Genomic DNA, 19148 nt, shown 5'->3' on the forward strand with positions numbered 1-19148 from the left:
TTCCTTCCAAGAATTTGGTGCTCACATGGGCCATTTATAAACTCAAGGAATATGGTTGGACAAAGAAATACGAATTCCCTGTTAGTTCACCCAAACAATACTACAACAGTGCATTACCTGAACAAACGGAGAGTGGCATCCCAGGCCTCTGTCCCTTGAATCATAGACCATATGGAACTGGCTCATAGCAACGAACCTAGCAGTTACAGATGTACACCTTCCAAGTGTTCAAAATACAGAAGCAGATTCCCTCAGTCATATTATTCAAGGCAACCACGACTGGGTTCAAATCAACGAAGTACTAGAGGAAATTTTTCAAGAATGGAGCTATCCTCAAATATACTGGTTTGCAGATGCAGAAAACCAAAAATGTGAATGCCCTTTGCATCGACTGGTAAGGACATTTCTCTATGTTTTTCCTCCGATCCCTCTTATTCTGGCAGTTTTGATCAAGCTATACCAATCCAAAACCAGAAATGATACTAATAGCACCAGAATGGCCTCTTCATTAGTGGTTCACGGACCTTCATCACCTCTCCTGAGCACCCACACAAGAGGTTGGCATGCAGACAGGATCTCCTTAACAGGTGGAGTGGTCAAATTCTCCATCCCAATCTTCCTTCACTGCGATTGACTGTTTGGCTACTGAATGCTTACAATATGGCCATCTAAAGCTGCCACAAGACTGTGTTGTGATTGTGAGAGTCCAAGCACCCTTCCACAAGAAAATCTTTTCTTCGAAGTGGAACAGATTTTTTATTTGGTGTATTCAGAACCATTCTAATCCATTTAATCGTCATGTTGAAATATTGCTACCTTACCTGCTTCATCTAGCAAATTCTAATTTACAGTACTCTATTAAGGTACACCTTACTGCCATAAGCGCCTACAGAAAACTCCCCTCACAAAACTTAATTTTTTACAATTCCTGTGGGTAAGGTTGGCTCCTGCTCTGGTGCAAAAGTACACAAAGCACAGGGGAGTGACCACCCTCCTATCCAGCTCCTCCCATGGGAGGTGTCCCGAGCTCCTCCAGGTGACCACATGATCCTTCTACCTCGAATTTAAGATGGGCAGAGGCCCCTGAGAGCATTTGACTGGTTAGGCCACAAGAGTAGCATCCCGGACCCCTCCTGGTGGGTGGGTTACAGTAGAAGTAGTCCTACCCCTTTTCTGGGTTAATTAACGGGTCTCCTGAGGGTGAATCCTTAGATTCGTCCAGAATTCGTCTTCAAGAACCAACTGGCTTTCCCTGAAGATCGGCCTAAAGACGCTAATGCTGTTGGGCACCGAACTCTGCAGCTGGAACTGAGCCAGGAACCAAGACATGACAGTAGATGCTGCTTTCCCACAGACACCTCCCGGCTCTGCAACACAGGTGGTGGTTTATTGACTCCCCAGAGGCTTGACCAGTCTTCCCTGCAACTTGGAAGACTGTAATCCCTCCCTAGCCGACCTGGAACCGCATTCCTGTGCACCATGTCTGTTTGCCGTTGCCAAGCCTTATTGGCTCTCCTGCTGGAAGATCCGTTGCCAAGGCTTGTTGGCTCTCCTGACAGAAGATCTTCAAGACCTGAGTAGTCCCAGCATCCAGCATCCAGCATCACACAGCTTCAAAAGTGACATCCTATTTGCTTCTCCAGAGATGTGGGGCATGCATCTTCTGTGTGCTGCCGAGACCTCCCTGCATCTCCCTGTTCCTGCTACGAGAGAGTCCTCTTAGGGGTCTCCATCCATTCCTGCTGGCTAGTAGTGAGCAGAGTATTGCTTCGGAAACGCCTGGAGTGACGCGCGTGTAGCCACCTGGCAGATGTCAAGGACAGAAACTCCATTTGCCAACGCAGTGGTAGCAGCTTTGGCCCTCGTGGGATGAGCTCGCAGTCCTTTGGGAGGCTGATTTTTGGCCAATGCGTAGCAGATTTCAATGCAGAGCACGATCTAATGGTAGATTGTCCACTTCTGCACTGTCTTATCTTTTTTCGCTCAGCAAACCCCACAAAATGCTGATTGTCCATCTGGTGTTCTTTGGTACAATCGATGTAAACGCTCAGTGCTCTTTTGAGGTCCAAGCAAAGAAGTCTTAGACGGGTGAGGTGTAGTAGAGAACACTGACAGGGTGATTGTTAAGCTAACATAGAAAGACAACTTTCGGCAAAGGATGCTCGTGTCTGCAGAACTAGCATGTCTGGGAAGGAGGTGATGTATGGCCGGTTAACACAAACAGCTTGAAGCTTATTTACTTGCCGCACCAAAGTGATGGCGATGAGGAACACTGTCTTGAGGGTGAAGAGCAGTAAAAGACAGTTGTGAAGCAGCTCAAAGGGAGGGCACTTTAAATATTTGAGGACCAAATTAAGGTAGCACTGTTGCATAAGAAAAGGCAGGAAACAAGTGTTGCAGGCATTTCAAAGAGTGCATCACAACCAGTCAGAGAGAGCTGAAAGGTAGCCTTTAACTGTGCCCAAAGCAAAGCCTTGCCAGGCGAAAGACAAACAAACAGAACGTCTGATAATTGAATCTGAAGTGGGTAAATCGGGCATGCACCACACCAAATCACAATTTTGTACCAACCACAGATGTATAAAGTCGTTATCTGAAAGAAAAAGTTAGTTATAGATTCCTTACCTCAGAATTACCCCCAGGCGTCAGACTGGATCCAGAAAGTTTTTCGTCAGCAGTACCTCTGCACGTCGAAAGGTGGCGTAGTTCGGCTCCGCATTCGTCCTTGACGTTGTGGTCGCCAGGATGACGTCGCGGAAGCTACTTAGACGGGGCCCTCTCGCGCTGACATCAGTTCTTTCTTTTTCCGCACCAGCCAGCGCAGATACGGAGAGAGCGGTACCTCCATTCATTTTTTTTCGACTGACTTTTTGGCACTTTGTCGACACCGTTTTTGAGTCTTCGACTCCTGGTGCACGTCAGGGATGCCCGGCTTCAAGGCTTGCGGTTCATGTAGTCGACTGATGTCGGTGACGGATCCACACCAGGTGTGCCTATTCTGCCTGGAGCGCGACCACGCCCCCAAGTCATGCTCCGACTGCCGGACCATGAATCTGAAGTCTTTGCAGGAGCGGTCCCAAAAGCTTCTCGAGGCCTGGCAGTCGGCTCCGCGCTGCTCTAGTTCCCGGTTGCGTAGGAGGTCGAGGGACAGGTCGTGGAGCCACCATCATTCTTCCAAGTCTTCGCACTTGGGGTCAGGTAAGTCGAAAAAGCATCGCCGCTCTTCGACATCTCCCCGTCCGTCGGCTGGCACGATGAGGGATGCGGGTGGTGGCCGAAGGATCGATTCCGGGTTTCCATCCCTTTCCGGGACCTGGAGCGACCCCTGCCCAGCTTCGTCAATTTTATGAAGCAATGCATGCCATCTTTGAGCAGCCCGACTCCGCCGGCACGCCTTCGGGACCCGCGGACTCGGCTGGGGGTCCTGGGCCTTCGACAACGGCTGCTCCGGCCTCGGCACCGCAGGGTCCCCTTGGATCCAGGTCTGGACCCGGATCGGCACCAGGTCAACCTTGTTACACCTCCCCTGGCACCGATTCCACCGGCACCACATCCGCAGCCGGCGTCGGCTGTGTCCCCAGCCAATGTCAACCTCCACCTCGATGTAGACACAGTGCTGGATGGGCGTCGACGGATGTCGGGTCCGGCATCGATGGGTACTTTTGTGCCCTTGTTCTACCCGGGCTCTTCTAGACCGGATTGGCAGCCAGAAGTGGGTGAGGAGGACTGGGAGGGGTCTGGAGACCCTCTAACTGACCAGTTGGACGAACCGGACTGGAGAGAGGAACTGGGGGAAGCCAGTGGTCTGGATACCTCACCAGATCTTGGCATGTTGTCTCCTCCTACCCTGGCTATGGAGAAGGGAGCGTCTTACGCCGTGGTGTTGCGTAGGGCGGCCGAGGCTCTCCACCTCAAGTTACCTACAGTGGCAGTCAGGACTAATCTCCTGACAGAGATGCTTCAACCGGCAGCGAGCTCTTCAGAGCCCTTGCTACCGTTTAATGAAGCCCTCACTGACATCCTTTTAGGCACCTGGTCCAGGCCCAACACAGGGGCTCCTGTGGATAGGATGATTTCCCGATGCCAGCGCCTGGCCCCCTGGCCCAGGCCAACCCACCTTTCTTCACCCAACACCCCACCCCTGAGAGCTTGGTGGTCCAAGCCTCCACCTCCAAAGGCGCATTCCCTAACGCACTTCCTGATAGGGAATCCAAGAAGCTGAACCTTCTTAGGAAGATGTTTTCTTCCTCCAGGTTGGGACTGCGGTTGGTAAACACAGCATGTCTGTTGGGCTATTACACCCACTCCGTGTGGGATACGATGGTACAAGTGCTGCCCCAGTGGCCGGAGGAGGCGCGGGACGTACTCTCCTGTGCAGTTGCCAAAGGGAGAGACGCAGCAAAGTTTATCATCCGCTGTGGCTAGAATTTCTGCCGAGTCACTAGGCAGGACGATTTCCACATAGGTAGCCCTTCAACGCTACTCCTGGTTGAGCTCGACTGGTTTTCCGTCGCCTATTCTGCGACAAGGCAGACAACATGCTGGATCGCTTTAAGGACTCTCTGGCTACGGCCAGGTCCTTGGGCCTCCCCACCACCCACCCTGCACAGTCTGCCTTTCGCCCCTTTCGTGGCTACAGAAGGGTTGCCCCACCAAGTCCCGTCCAGCGACACAGGCCAGCGCAATCTGTTCAGCTCCTGCGTGGCCGGGGACATGGGATCCACCACCACCGTGGTTCTGGGGGCCAGCTGGAGGGCCAGTCCACCACAGCCCCCTCTGCCGCAGACTCCAAACCCTCCTAGTGTGACCTTTCAGGGCCACCAATCGCCAGTGGGCGACAGGATTCGCCATCACCTCCCTCACAGGCGCACCATCATGCCGGACAGTTAGGTTTTGCAAGTCGTCCGAAGGGGCTACTCCCTCCCCTTCGAGACTTCCCCTCCATCCATGCAACCACAGTACCATTGCATATTGGAGGATCATCTGGCCCTTCTCCAGCAGGAAGTTTCGGCACTCTTGGTCAAGGGTGCCATTGAGCGAGTTCCTGTCCCAGAAGTAGGTTGTGGTTGCTATTCCCACTACTTTCTGGTGCCCAAGAAGGACAAAGGCCTGCGTCCTATCTTGGATCTCCGGAACGTCAACTGCTTCCTCAGGAAGGAGAAGTTCAAAATGTTGACGCTAGCTCAGGTCCTGTCCGCCCTCGATCCTGGAGACTGGATGGTGGTGTTGGACTTGCAGGAAGCTTACTTTCACATCCCCGTCCTGCCGGCCCACTGGCCTTCCCTACGGTTCACTGTAGGTCATGAGCACTTTCAGTTTACCGTGCTTCCCTTTGGCCTTACCAGCACCCCTCGGGTGTTCACAAAAGTGATGGCAGTGGTCGCAGCTCATCTGCGCAAATCAGGGGTTCCAGTCTTCCCCTATCTCGACGACTGGCTGTTGAATGCGGGCTCCCCCCAGGCTGTCTTTTCCCACCTCCAGACTACGGCCGACCTCCTGCATTCGCTGGGTTATCCATCAACGGGCCGAAGTCACACCTGACTTCCTCTCAGAAGCTCCTCTTCATCGGAGCGGTTCTGGACACGACGCAGTTTCGGGTCTATCCTCCCGAGCAGCGACTCAGCGATATTTAGGCTATGATTCTGATCTTTCAGCTTCTATCCCGGGTTTCCCTCCGTCTACTTGGCCTGATGGCCTCCTGCATCCTGTTGGTGGACCATGCCAGATGGCATATGCGGGCTCTGCAGTGGGACCTGAAGTTCCGGTGGGCACATCGGGGCAATCTGTCCAATTGCTTCCAGATCTCGGAGGGCACTGCACATCAATTGCAGTGGTAGCTAACTAACCAGGATTGGGTCGACGGCAGATCCCTCTCCCTTCCCCAACCAGAGTTCACAGTGGTGACCGATGCATCACTTCTGGGATGGGGCGGTCACATGGGGGAGGCGCAGATCAGAGGCCTCTGGTCTCCGACGGAGTCCAGGCTCCACATCAACCTTCTGGAGCTTCGGGCGATTCGTCTTGCACTCAAAGCATTCCTTCCCTCTCTGAGGAATAGTATTACAGGTGTTCACGGACAACACCACTGCCATGTGGTACTGCAACAAGCAAGGCGGGTGGGGTCGTGGACCCTCTGTCAGGAACTCCCTCCGCCTCTGGACATGGCTGGAACATCAGGGCATATCCCTGGTGGTTTAACACCTGGCAGGTTCTCTGAACGCCAGGGCAGACGAACTCAGTCGCAGGTGCATGATGGATCACGAATGGTGTATTCACTCGAAGGTGGTGCAAAGACTCTTTCAACAGTGGGGTGAGCCTTGGTTAGATCTATTCGCCACCGAAGAGAACGCGCAGGTCAGCCATTCTGCGCGTTGGAATTTCCAAGGCAGCACTCGCTAGGCGACACTTTTCATCGCAAGTGGAGTTGCGGTCTTCTATACGCCTTTCCGCCTACATCACTTCTACCCAGAGTGCTGAAGAAGATCAGGCGTGACCGGGCCCAAGTCATTCTTGTTGCTCCGGATTGGACACAAAGAGTCTGGTATCCCGAGCTCCTTCACATGGCCATCGATCCTCCGATCAGACTGCCTCTTCGGGAGGATCTTCTGTCGCAACAGCAGGGGACGGTCCTCCACCCGTACCTGTCCAGCCTCCACCTCCTTGCGTGGAAATTAAGCGGCAGCAGTTGACATCATTTGACCTGCCTATCGAAGTCTGTGATGTTATCTAGACAGCCAGGCGCCCCCCCATAAGACGGTATACGCCTGTAAATGGAACCCATTTGTGGCTTGGTGCGCAGCAAAGGCTGTGGATCCCCTTTCTGCCCCTCTTTCTGAGGTTTTCTTGTTACTCCTTTTTTTGGCCCAGCAGGGCTCTGCTCTGGGCACTCTAAAGGGCTACCTCTCGACCATTTCAGCCTTTCTTAGACTTCCTGATCAGCCTTCTCTTTTCAAGTCCCTTGTTATAAATCGCTTCCTTAAGGGCATAACTCATCTTTTTCCTCCTGTTCCCTTTTTAATGCCGCAGTGGGACTTGAACTTGGTTCTTACATACTTTCCTTTTGAGCCGCTACATAACTGCCTTCTCAGGCTTCTGACTTTAAAAACTGCCTTTCTGGTGGCCATCTCCTCTGAACGCAGAGTGAGTGAGCTCCAAGCACTTTCTTTTAAGCCTCCTTTACTAGCTGTTCATCCGGGCAAGGTTGTCCTTCAAACTCGTCCATCCTTCCTTTCCAAAGAGGTTACTTCTTTTCACATTGGAGAGACTGTCACTTTGCCCACCTTCTTTCCGCCTCCGCATCTTTCAAAAGAGGCTTCACCGCTGGATCCAAAACATGCCCTTTCATTGTATTTGGATCGCACAAAGGAGTTCCGGGTGGATGACCAGCTCTTTGTTGGCTACGTGGGTGCTGAAAGAAGGTCAGGCCGTGCACAAACGGACCATCTCTAGATGGGTCATTTTGTGCATCAAAGCTTGCTATTCCTTGGCAAAGAAGGAGCCTCCATTGGGGCTAGGCACCCATTCCACCAGGGCGACGGCAGCTACCACTGCTTTGGGACGTGGAGTCCCCTTCAATGACATCTGTCAGGCAGCTACGTGGGCATCGCGGCACACGTTCACAAAACACTACTGCCTGGACAGCCAAGTCCGGAGAGACTGCTTCTTCGGCCGTTCTGTTCTCCAGGACTTTCTGGTGTGAACGTGGTTCGCAGACCCACCTCTGGGGTTGGTGTTGCTGGGGTATCTATTCTAAGGTAAGGAATCTATAACTAACAGTTTCTTTCAGATGAACAAGTTACTTACATTCGGTAACGATTATCTGTAAGAAACAAAGGTTAGTTATTGATTCATGCCACCCCACCCATTTCCCCCGTTCTGCGAACTGACTTCTAGCGTTAAGGATTTCCTTTCAGGGCCCTAGTTTTGTGCATCAGTGGTCAGTGTCTTGCATGGCTCTGCGCTTCTGGCGTGGAAAGTCGTGTATAGAACTGACATCAGCGCACGAGGGCGGCGTCTAAGTAGCCACCGCAACATCATCCTGGCGACCACGATGCCAATGACGAATGTGGAGCCGACCGACGCCACCTTTCGACGTGCTGGGGTACTGCTGATGAAAAACTTTCCAGGTCCAGTCTGACGCCATGGGTAATTCTAAGGTAAGGAATCTATAAATAACCTATGTTTCTTAGAGGTATATTGTTACCGAAGATAAGTAACTTGTTCGTCGAGGGATGCATGGCCTCAAGGATGACATCACTCACCACCGGACGAAGGTCAGAAATGCCCATCAGTCGTCGCTCAATCTCCATGCGTGAAGGTGGAGATTACGAAGGCCTGTGTGCAGAACCCTGCCCCATTGCTAAACAGCAGGTCCTCCTGGATGAGCAGCTTGATCAGAAGTTAGATAATCAAGCCCAGGAGCTCTGTATACCATAATCTCTATATCTAACTTGGGGCCACTAGTTTAACTTGGGCCTGGTCAGTCCTGATCTTCTTCAGAACTCCAGGCAGAAGAGGTATAAGCAGGAAAGTTTATAGGAGTTCCAAGTTCCAGAACGTGTCTCCTAGAGCGAGTCACCATAGAAACTCCAGCATGCAGAATGTCTGACATTGTCTGTTCTTGGCAGTGGCAAAGAGATTGAGCCAAGGTTCTTCCATTCGCGAAAGAGACCTTGCACAACCTTTGCCTGTAACCAATAATCAGTAATCACCACTGCATATCTTTCACAATCACCTTCGAAGTATGGGCATAGTCTGAGTGGTCCCTTTGATGTTCGGCCCACTGAGACTTCAGTTCCCACTGCAGAGCCTGCATATACCACCTGCATGCTTGACCAGCTGGATGCAGGAATCCTTCAATCCGAGCAGCCTCGGTTTTTTTTTTTTTTTTTTTTTGAAAATATCTTTATTGAGCATCAGACAAAAGCAATCACATTTACATCCGGTATCCATGTGTCATCTGTGCATTTTACGGTAATCAAAAACCAAAAGGTCTACAATCTGATATCCAAGTGACAAAGATCCACCACCTCAGCAATGCGCCACTGCATTTCCAACATTGTCAATGAGTGTAAGCAAACGAGACAAGTAGCCCGCACCCTGAGTGGTTTGTCCTGCACCTACAGAGAGCAGAACAGTACAATACTCAATAGAGCCCTACCCCACAACCACCCCCCTCCCCCCAACCCAAAACTAACTAAAAACATTGGTGCCGTCTCACGGGTGAAGCACCCCCTCCGATGTAATAGCGGCAGGTGTCCACCCAGCTCTGTTGCCCCCACCCGGGGGGGGGGGGGGGGGGGGGGGGTCTGTACCGAGGGGGAGGAGGAAGGGGAAGGGAGGGGGGGAGGGGGAGGGAAGGGGGAGAGGCAGGGGCGGGGGGGGAAGAGACTGAGGGGGGGGCAAAGGTCACATAAAGGGAAGGCAGAAGAGGGGACAGGGAGGCTAATCCCCCCGGAGGGGGGGGGGGGGAAGGAAAGGCCAGTTCACGGAGGGAGCCAGGAGGGAACCCCACTCCCAGGAGGTTGACGAGCTCTCTGATAATAGGCGGGGCTTACTGCTGCAACACCCACCCTGCTCCGCCAGCGCCATGCGACCCCCTGCGTTCACGCGTCCACCCCACTTACTCGCATAGCATTTTGTGACATTGTGGGATCGAGGGCTTCTATTGCCTTAAATTGTTCCATCAGTTGAGCCCAGTCCAGTGCTATCGGTCGTTTCCTCAGGCCCCGGTATCCTCCTGGTATAATGCCTCCCGTTCCGCCCCTGCCCACCTGCCCACCTCCTCGCACCAAGCTTCGATTCTCGGTGCCCGAGCTGACTTCCAGTGTTTCGTTATCATGCGCTTCGCCAAGATCAGAACCAGCCCTGCGAATCTGCGCATTAGCTTTGCCGTTTTGGGGAGGGGAAACAACCCCAGAAGACAGGCTTCAATGGTGTCCCAGGGGGTGCGTCCCGTTACTGAGCAGCCTCAGAGTTGACCTCACTTACATCCAGGACAGAGGCTGAAAGATCAGGCTCATAGCCTGAATGTCCTGGACTCTCCTTCCAGAGGAAAGGCACAATTCCCAACTGTCTCCAGGATGGCACTGATGAAGGGGAGCTTTAGAGAAGGAGTCAGATATGATTTATGCACTTTGATAATGAGCACTAAAGATGACAGAAGGTTTTGCTGTAGTCTGAAGGTGGTTGACGACTGCCTGGGGTGAGCTCTCCTCACTAGCCAGCTGCCAAAGTAGTAGAAGACTGCGGCCCAACCTCTGAAGGTGTGCTGTTACCACCGCCACCACGTTCATCAACTGACATGTGCTAGTGAGTTCAACGTGCTGAGGACAGCAAACTGAAAATACTCCTGTTGTACCATAAACAGCAGGTAGCACCAATGGGCCCACTGGATGGGTATATGGGAATAGGCCATCATACATGTCTAATGCCTGCCTAATGTCTAATGCCTGGGTCCTGGATCCTGCCTCCAGCCAGGTGGCTGTGTTTTACTAAGTGCATGCTATAGGGGTTGGGTAGGTGGGTCTGTGTGAGGAAGAGTGCATTGTGTGGCTAGCTGACTTTGACCACAGGAGCTGTGGGTGCCACAGCCTTTCTTAGGCTGAATTGTCTACCACAATCGGGTGACTCTGTCGAAGCCACGAAAGAGGTAGTGCTGATGTGGCTGGCAAGGTGGGGCAGATACGCCCAGGAAGTGTGCTGTGGCCCTGCTTTATTGGAACCGCTCCGTAGATATTACTTTTCCCTAAACAGGCGAGTCCCATCAAAGAGCATGTCCATGAGGGGATGATTGGACATCGCCTGAAGAAATGGTGGCCGCAGTAAGGAGTGGCAGCGAACTGCGATGCTGGTGCCATTGGTTTGCCCAATGGAATAGGTGGTCTCCAAGCCGCCACAAATTGAGAACCTAGCTGCATCGTGACTGTTCTGTATAGCTTAGATTAAGACAGGTGGTAATTCTTCCTAGACTCATTGGAGGACTGCCACCGAAGATGGTAGAACAAAGCAAGGTTTGGCCCAGGCCTCTAAGGGAGTGTCTGTAAGTGCCTCATTAAAGGGAAGGAGGGCCTCAATAGATGTTTGCCCCGGCTGGAGAACTTCCTTCAAGACATTGGTTTGACCTCTAGGGTGGGAAACTGGGGGTCAGGAACTTTGGCTGCTCTACACATGACCATTGTGTAAGATGCACTTTCTTTCATTAGAGACTGGGCTTGGGGGGGTTGAGAGTAGTCTCAACTCAGCTTGCCCAGAGGAGGAACCCGCCTGCAGTATCACAGATGGAGGGTATCTAAGTTCCTTGGAGCCCACAGGTGCGCAAGGAGTCGGTAAGAATCCAAGGAATTGTAACATGGCCTTGTAGAACTCTTCAATCTGCCTTGGTGCTACACACAGCCCCAGAAACTCTGGTTGTGCCAGGACAAGTTGTGGAATGGGCTCCGATGTCGACCAACCTTGTGATTCTCCCAAGAATGTGAGTGGCGGGAAGGGGCCAGGTCCTGCTTGGATTTCTTTTTTTTTTTTTATCTCCAAAGACTTGAAGTGCGGCAGTGACCAACCTCGGAAACTACTCTTGCGACTTCTGGAAAGGGACCGGTACCGACCCTTAGACTTCGACCGGTCTCATTGAGGAGTCTTCCAATGCTTGGCGACGTAGAGTTTTGCCTCACAGTCTTATATGGCCATTGGAGTCACCGACATACAGTCACTGCAGACCTTAGAGTCATGGCTCGACCTCCTGCATGACAGGCAAACCTGGTGAGGATCTGTCACAGATATCTGTTTGCGACAGTCCTTGCATGGCATTGGAAAGGCTGAGTACGCTCCTTAGTAAAGATGGTGATGAATTTCTATTAATCTTACAACCAATGCATATAGAAGTATAAAAATATATAGAAGTAACATACCCTTGTAACGCCACTCTATCTTCAGGATTAACTAACAACCAGAAGACAGAGACCAATAAATAAAGGAAAAGAGGAAGCATGAGAACTCTTGCTACAACCTGATACTCAGTAGTGCAATGAAGTCACCCTGGGTCTGGGGTTCTTTATTTTAAGAAGTATAGTAATATTTTTGCCTAACACTCTACTCTGTAACTGAATTACCGATGCTTTAACACTGCCTTAAAAGGGGTAGCAAACAGAATTTACAAAAAACGTTTATCAGATTGTATGTGTGCCACAAGGGAACTGTATTATATTCTGGTCACCACACAATTATAGTTTCTTTGGGCCTAAATATGAGTTGAATTCTGTGCTAAGTGCAAAACCCTGTTTACACACAGGACGCAATTACGAGTTGGGTTTTATTTAACGCATCAGAAAATTAACGGATGCTTGAAATAACCCAAAATTCCTTACATTTCAGCAGGTCAAATCTGCCAAAATGTAACAGGGGAAAGCATACTGTATTTACTGTATCATACAGATTTTAGTACATTAAACACCAAAATCTGCCTGTTATTCTCCATATATTCATAATAGGTGTTATTTATTGCACCCAATAAATAATGTACCCTGTGGTATTGTTATTTTTCTGGGGCAATAAATAACACCTCAAATTATAATCAGGCCCTTTGTTTCTGATGTGACTATTGTTGGGGGTAGCACTCCCCACAATATTTATGTAACAATGAGATGCAAGACAAATACTCATCTTGCTCCTGGCCAGATATCCTTCGGTAACCAGAAAACACCAATGCTTTATCTGAGTAAGCTTTATAAAAAGAAACAAGAATCGGCACAGCCAGTGGGTATTGCCAATGTGAAATGTATTGGCTTTACAAATGTTTTCTACATGTTGCACAGCAGCACAAACTATCAACACGAAGGAGGAAGGTGAGAAACAACGGAGAGCGGGAGAAGGTTGGCTGGGTGAACCAACAGAGAGCAGGAGGAGGGCAGATGGGTGTTCGAAACAACAGGGAGTGGGGGGTGAGTGAAACAACTGAGAGAAGAATGTGGTGGGTGAGAGCAGGAAGGGCGGGTATGGGTGAAAAACAACAGAGTGGGAGGAGGGGGTTGGTTGAAGCACAGTAGGGAGACGGGGGAGAGAAAAAAACTGAACAGAGAGTAGGAAAAGTTTGGGGGCGTGAGAGAAACCCAACTGAAAGCAGGAGGAGGGCAGGTTTTAAGGAGGTGGGCTGTAGACACATGCACCCTCTAAGGGTGTTTGTCGAAAAGTTTTTAAAAATTGTGTACCTACAGGGTCTGCAGCCTGTGGAAGGACACAGGCCGCATGCAGGAAGCTGTACTTGGTCCATCCTCAACGGCACACAGAGACACCCCAGGAGTATGCAGATGTGTGAAGGAGACTGACCAAAGAGAAGCAAATAAATAATAGTGACATGGAAGTCAATCAGTGGTTAATAATGGTAAATAATGGATGAACTCTAAGCCCGTTTTACAGGTTTTTTTTTTACAAGCGATTTTGCAGATGTTGTGCAGGCTAAACCTAAAAACAGAAGGAATGGTCAAAACAAGTGTTGTAAATCTAAAATTGAAAACAAGGAATTGGGGTCCGACATCGAAATATTCGCATATAACAGAGCACGTTTAAGATACAACAGAAAGCCGTTAAAACTTGTTTTGTTGGTTCTCCTGACATTTGTTACCGGTGTTTAAAAATCAAATTACATCCAAACATTCGTTGTGTTGTAGCTTGACTTGGGAAATGTTTCTACCTGTGTCTACTAATCAGGTAATCAGCATGTTCGAGGCATATGAGCTCGCATATGAACTCTGTGCATAGATCGCCATCTGGTGTTGGGCTCGGATGCTTGCACCTTGTTGTTGTCTTTGAAGAAGTCTTTTGTAGTCACGAGATAGGTGACTCCTCCCTTGGACGATAGTGCGCATGGGCATCGACTCCATCCCCAGATTGTTTTTTTCCACCATCGGGTTCGGATGTAATTCAGCGCTCCGGTTCGATACCGTGTTATCCAAACCTTTTCGACGCGCACAGCATATGAAACTCGACGGTATTGTTATTGATCGCGTGCTTCTCGACGCGCTCCTCAAAGACTCGATTCCGGTCGTCAACTCAACAAAAACTGTTGCACATCAATTATCTAAAATTACTAGCAATATTTCTAGCGTTAAAATCGTTCCAAACACATCTCAACAAAGCTGTCCTACTCCGCACAGACAATATGACAGCAATGTATTGCATACAAAAACAAGGAGGAACACATTCTTTGCAGCTGTCCCACCTAGCGCAAAGCATATGGAGATGGGCTATTCCACAAAATATATATCTTCTGGCAGAACATCTCCCAGGGATGAACAACAGATAGCAGATCTCTTAAGTCGTCAGACTCAACAGATACACGAATAGGAACTTCATCCGCACGTTCTTCTACCCTTCTTCCACATGTGGGGCCAACCAGACATAGATCTGTTTGCCACACATGTACATGCAAAATGCCTAACTTTCGCCGCCAGGTTCCCACACCCAAGGGCAATGCGATATGGATGAATTGGTCAGGCAGATTTGGGTATGCTTTTCCACCACTCCTGCTCATTCCACTAGTAGTACGCAAGCTCAAACAACAGTCTCTCAAGATGATCCTAGTTGCTCCAACATGGGCACGGCAACCATTGGTCACAACACTACTCGAACTCTCAGTAGTGCCACACCAAAAATTACATCTCACCCCAAAGCTGCTAATGCAGAACGATGGAGAGATACGGCACCCAGATCCAGCGCAACTGAATCCAGCAATCTGGCTCCTGAAATTCTAGAGTTCGGTTACCTTAACCTCCCACCGGACCGTATGAACATTATTAAAGGAGCCAGACGCCCTACTACTAGAGCTTGCTATGCAGCTAAATGGAAAAGATCCGTCATTTACTGCAATAATAACAAAATTGACCCATTAGATGCTTCAATTTAGAACACTATTTGCTATATCTACAAAATGCAATCTGGCATACTTATCAATAAGATTACATCTGGCTGCCCTTGCCGCCTACCTACAAAACAGACAATATTTGTCATTGTTTAGGGTACCCGCTTTCAAAACCTTTATGGAAGGCCTTAAAAGGATAATTCCACCCAGAGTGCCACCCTCTCCAGTGTGGAACCTAAACATTGTTCTTACTAGACTCATGGGTCCCCCATTTGAGCCTTTACACAAAGGCAAATTACAATTCCTTACATGGAAAGTACCTTTCCTTGTCGTAATCACCTCTCTTAGAAGAGTAAGCGAGATCCAGGCCTTAATCATACAGGAACCATTCTTACAAATACATCGTAATAAGGTGGTTCTTAGGACAAACCCAAAATTCCTTCCCAAAATAATCTCTGCTTTCCACCTTAATCAGTAGAGTTACCAGTATTTTTTCAAAATCCTGATTCTGTAGCAGAAAGAGCTCTTCACACGCTTGACGTCAAAAGAGCTTTACTTTACTACATAGACAGGACTAAGGCCTTTAGGAAAACAAAGCAGCTGTTTGTAGCTTTCTCTCCACCTCATAAAGGCAATCCTATTTCCAAGGCCGGAATTGCCAGGTGGATAGTCAAATGCATTCGAATATGCTATCAGAAAGCAAAACGCACGTTAACAATTCCCCCTAGAGCGCATTCAACACGAAAACTAGGGGCTTCCAAGGCATTCTTAGGGAACATTCCCCTAGAAGACATTTGCAATGCTGCAACATGGTCTACAACACACACCTTCACAAAACACTATTGTGTACATGTGCAGGCAAAGCAGCAAGCTTCTGGAGGCCAAGCTGTTCTTAAGACACTTTTTCAAACCACTGCAATGGATACAGGCAACCACCGCTAGGGAAGACACTGCTGTACAGTCTATGCACAGAGTGTAAATTCTGCAGCTCATATGCCTCGAATGGAAAATGCTACTTACCAGTATGCATCTGTTCTTGGCATGTAGAGCTGCAGAGATTCACATGCCCACCCACATCCCTGGAATCTGTATCTGTATTTGTTCCAGTGTGATCTTACTTAGATACATTCTCATGGACATCTTTCTGTTTCTTACAAACTCCATAATTTCCCTTCATGGCGAAAACAATCTGAGGATGGAGTCAATGCCCATGCGCACTATCGTCCAAGGGAGGAGTCACTTATCTCGTGACTACAAAAGACTTCTTCCAAAACAACAAGGTGCAAGCATCTGAGCCGAACACCAGATTGCGATCTTTGCGTAGAGTGTGAATCTCTGCAGCTCTACATGCCAAGGACAGATGCATACTGGTAAGTAGCATTTTCCTTACAAAACAATTGATGTTGAAATATGCAGGGTCTTGGTTTCATTGTAAGTTCATCGAAATCACTTGTACCTTATCATGATGTAAAGAACCTACTCCATGTATAGTTACTAATGGATGCACTGAAGAACCTCATTATGGCTAATTTTTTGTTAAACCTACGTTTTGCATCAGGTTAACAAATAATCGATTGGAGAAAGAAAAGGCCGAATTAGTTCACCAGATGGAAGCTTATAGAGAGCAGCTTGGAGCCCCTGGCAAGGAAAACAGTGAACCTGGCAAGTATTCAAATGCCTGCTTATCCTCTTGCAAAAACAACAGTTTTTTTTTTGGGGGGGGGGGGGAATATTTTTATTGAGCACTGCATATAGTTCACAGGTGTACACAGTAAGTTATACGTGTTTTGGAAACGAAAAAAAAGAGCAATTTGGTAGATATCTTGTCTACATATTGTGTCAAGCATACATAAAGTAATAGGACCTTACAGAAAGTTCAACATTTCTTGCATCATAGGTGTACAAATTGTAAATTCAAACAATTAGTAACCACTCCAAAAAATAATTTCCAGTGCTGTACCCACTTCACCCCCCACCCAAAATAACCCTCCCTGAACAATACCCCAGCAAAACAAGTAACGTAAGTGCCGCTATCTAGACAAAACACCTCGCTGATGTGCCTGCGTCCGGTGTGTGTCAGGTCTAAGAACCCCAACAAGGGGCGTGTACCGAGGGGGGGGGGGGGGGAGAAGGGGGGAAAGGGAACAAGGAAGGGAGTGAGAGGAAGGAGGAATAAAAGGGGAGGGAAGGAATAAGAAACACAGCCAGGGATAAGGGAGTGAAAGGGAGGCACCCAGGTGGATCATGGACCGGCATGAGCCCGCCAGTTCCTAACCAACTGCACCACTCTTCCGTAGGCCGTATTGCGATACCACGGGGTCAACTCCCTCCATCGCCTTGAATTGCTCTACTAGGTGTGCCCAATCAAGCGAAAGCGGTCGCTTCCGCAGTCCCCTGTATTCTTCTCGGTATAAAGCATCCTGTTCAGCTACCGCCCATCTTGCAAAAACAACAGTTGATGGACAGAATGCAGAACAATGTCATATATTCACCCCAGTACAGAGATCTGGGCCTAAATCCATCGTTTTTTTGCTAACCATGCCATTCCAGTTTGAACCCAGCCATATGCAAATCAGTCTTGACCCTGTGCCTCATGGGAACATTAATGACAAAAACTCCTAGTCAATGTCAACAAAATAAACAAATTACACGATATCTATGACAATAAGAAGACCAAGGAAGACGGAAAAAATATGTTCAAAGTTGTTACTATTTTAATAATTTCTTCTCATATTATTTAAACAAATGATATTTATACAAAACATTTAAAAAATGAAACACAATATTTAACACATTACATTTAATCAATATGTGTAAATAAAAGGTTAAAAAGTGCCAATATCTTTATTAACTCGACGCGTGTTTCGGCGTATACAATGCCTTCTTCAGGAAAGCCACACAATTATCTAAAAAAGAAAAAACATACTCAGATTTCATCAGTGGTTGTCCATATCTTGTTATGTATTCTCATGAAAAACATCTATTTAAACAATACATATCTTTTTAAAAAATATATCATAAAAAGCACAATATGTATCAATAGCAACAATCTATATACATAATCTGACGGTCTTCCTATCTATCACACATTACGATTTTGTATTTATTTACGGTGCTATATCTGAGTGCTCAAAAATGAAAGAGGTCTGTTAAATAGTAAAGGCCTGTAACATTATATAATCCAGAAACAATAAGATAGAAAATAAGTAGCCAATCACTCACAGATCCTGTTTCAATGTGATGAGTTCCTAGTGATTAAAACCTGCAACTCCATAGTTGGTGGATGTCTTTAATTCTAATAAATGGCTGAAAAAAAATGTATGTATCACCTCATGGGAACAGTCCAGCCTCTTGGCTTGTTATGAGTCTCCTTTAAGAAGACTAGTCGAAATATATACCATACCATACCATAATTACTGAGTTATAGCATCCATTTTTTATTGTTTGAATCTTTCATAGGGTTCTGTTATTGCTCTTTTTTATTGCCTCTAGCCTGCAGGTGACCTCATCTTCACAAATGATCGGATATGAGCAAATTAAACTCAAGTACTCTTTAGTTTCTTCCTGCAGATTCTTCACATGATGAATTATCCTTCCAGGCTTCTGATTGGTGTGAAAAATCTTTTCCCCAGCAATTTCTCTCCAGTGCTGCCAGGTGGCACCACGCAGCTTTAGCCACAACTCTGCTTCTAGAGATAATAGTGGCAAACCTGTGTGCTGACATAAGTTCATGTTTTTAAGTGCCTCTTTGAAGCTGGCCTGGAGTGCTCTCTCTTTGTCTCTTCGATGATTACTTGGAATTTAGATAGCAATCAGGTAAATTTGCTCCTAAACTTTCAGGTTTTAAGGCTTGTTGTAGATGCAGCAAGATGATTTCCCTTTCATATCGACATGACATATGCATGCGGGGTCTTGGATAGGAGCACTACTCTGCAGGCAGAGATTCTCATGCCTCCAAGCACCCAGAGGCCATCAAGGAGGCGGAGGCCCAGATTTATTTTGCTCACAGATTACTCAGCTGTGGGTATATGATCTCCCATAAGATCTTTACATAAATAAATCCAAAAAGCATCTTACGGACAGTTCCTTTCATTCCTTGAGAAATGGTCCCACTCGCAGGGCCATTCCCAAACGCCGGGCTCTTTCTCATCGTTCGATAAAATCTCAACACTGTCAAAGGTGAGGATGGAGTTTCTGGATCTGTTGGCCAAACCTGCCGAGGTCAAGGAGTACAGTGTGGAGCACTTTCCTGCAGGCTTGGTAGCTTCAACTCCCAACGACTCTTGACGCCATGTTT

General features: G+C 48.2%; 1 protein-coding gene across 4 annotated transcripts in view; it reads left to right on the top strand.

Annotated features, from left to right (window-relative positions):
• CEP290 (centrosomal protein 290) overlaps positions 1-19148 on the top strand; it is a 1516454-nt gene that overhangs the window by 1368410 nt on the left and 128896 nt on the right. For all 4 annotated transcript variants that reach the window (XM_085653911.1, XM_085653913.1, XM_085653912.1 and 1 more), the window contains one exon: positions 16410-16513. In XM_085653911.1, coding sequence (XP_085510037.1) covers positions 16410-16513 — 104 coding nt within the window. The remainder of the gene's footprint in view (positions 1-16409; positions 16514-19148) is intronic.

Source organism: Triturus cristatus, chromosome 4_1 (assembly GCF_964204655.1).
Source record: "Triturus cristatus chromosome 4_1, aTriCri1.1, whole genome shotgun sequence".
Classification (NCBI taxonomy): Eukaryota; Metazoa; Chordata; class Amphibia; order Caudata; family Salamandridae; genus Triturus; species Triturus cristatus.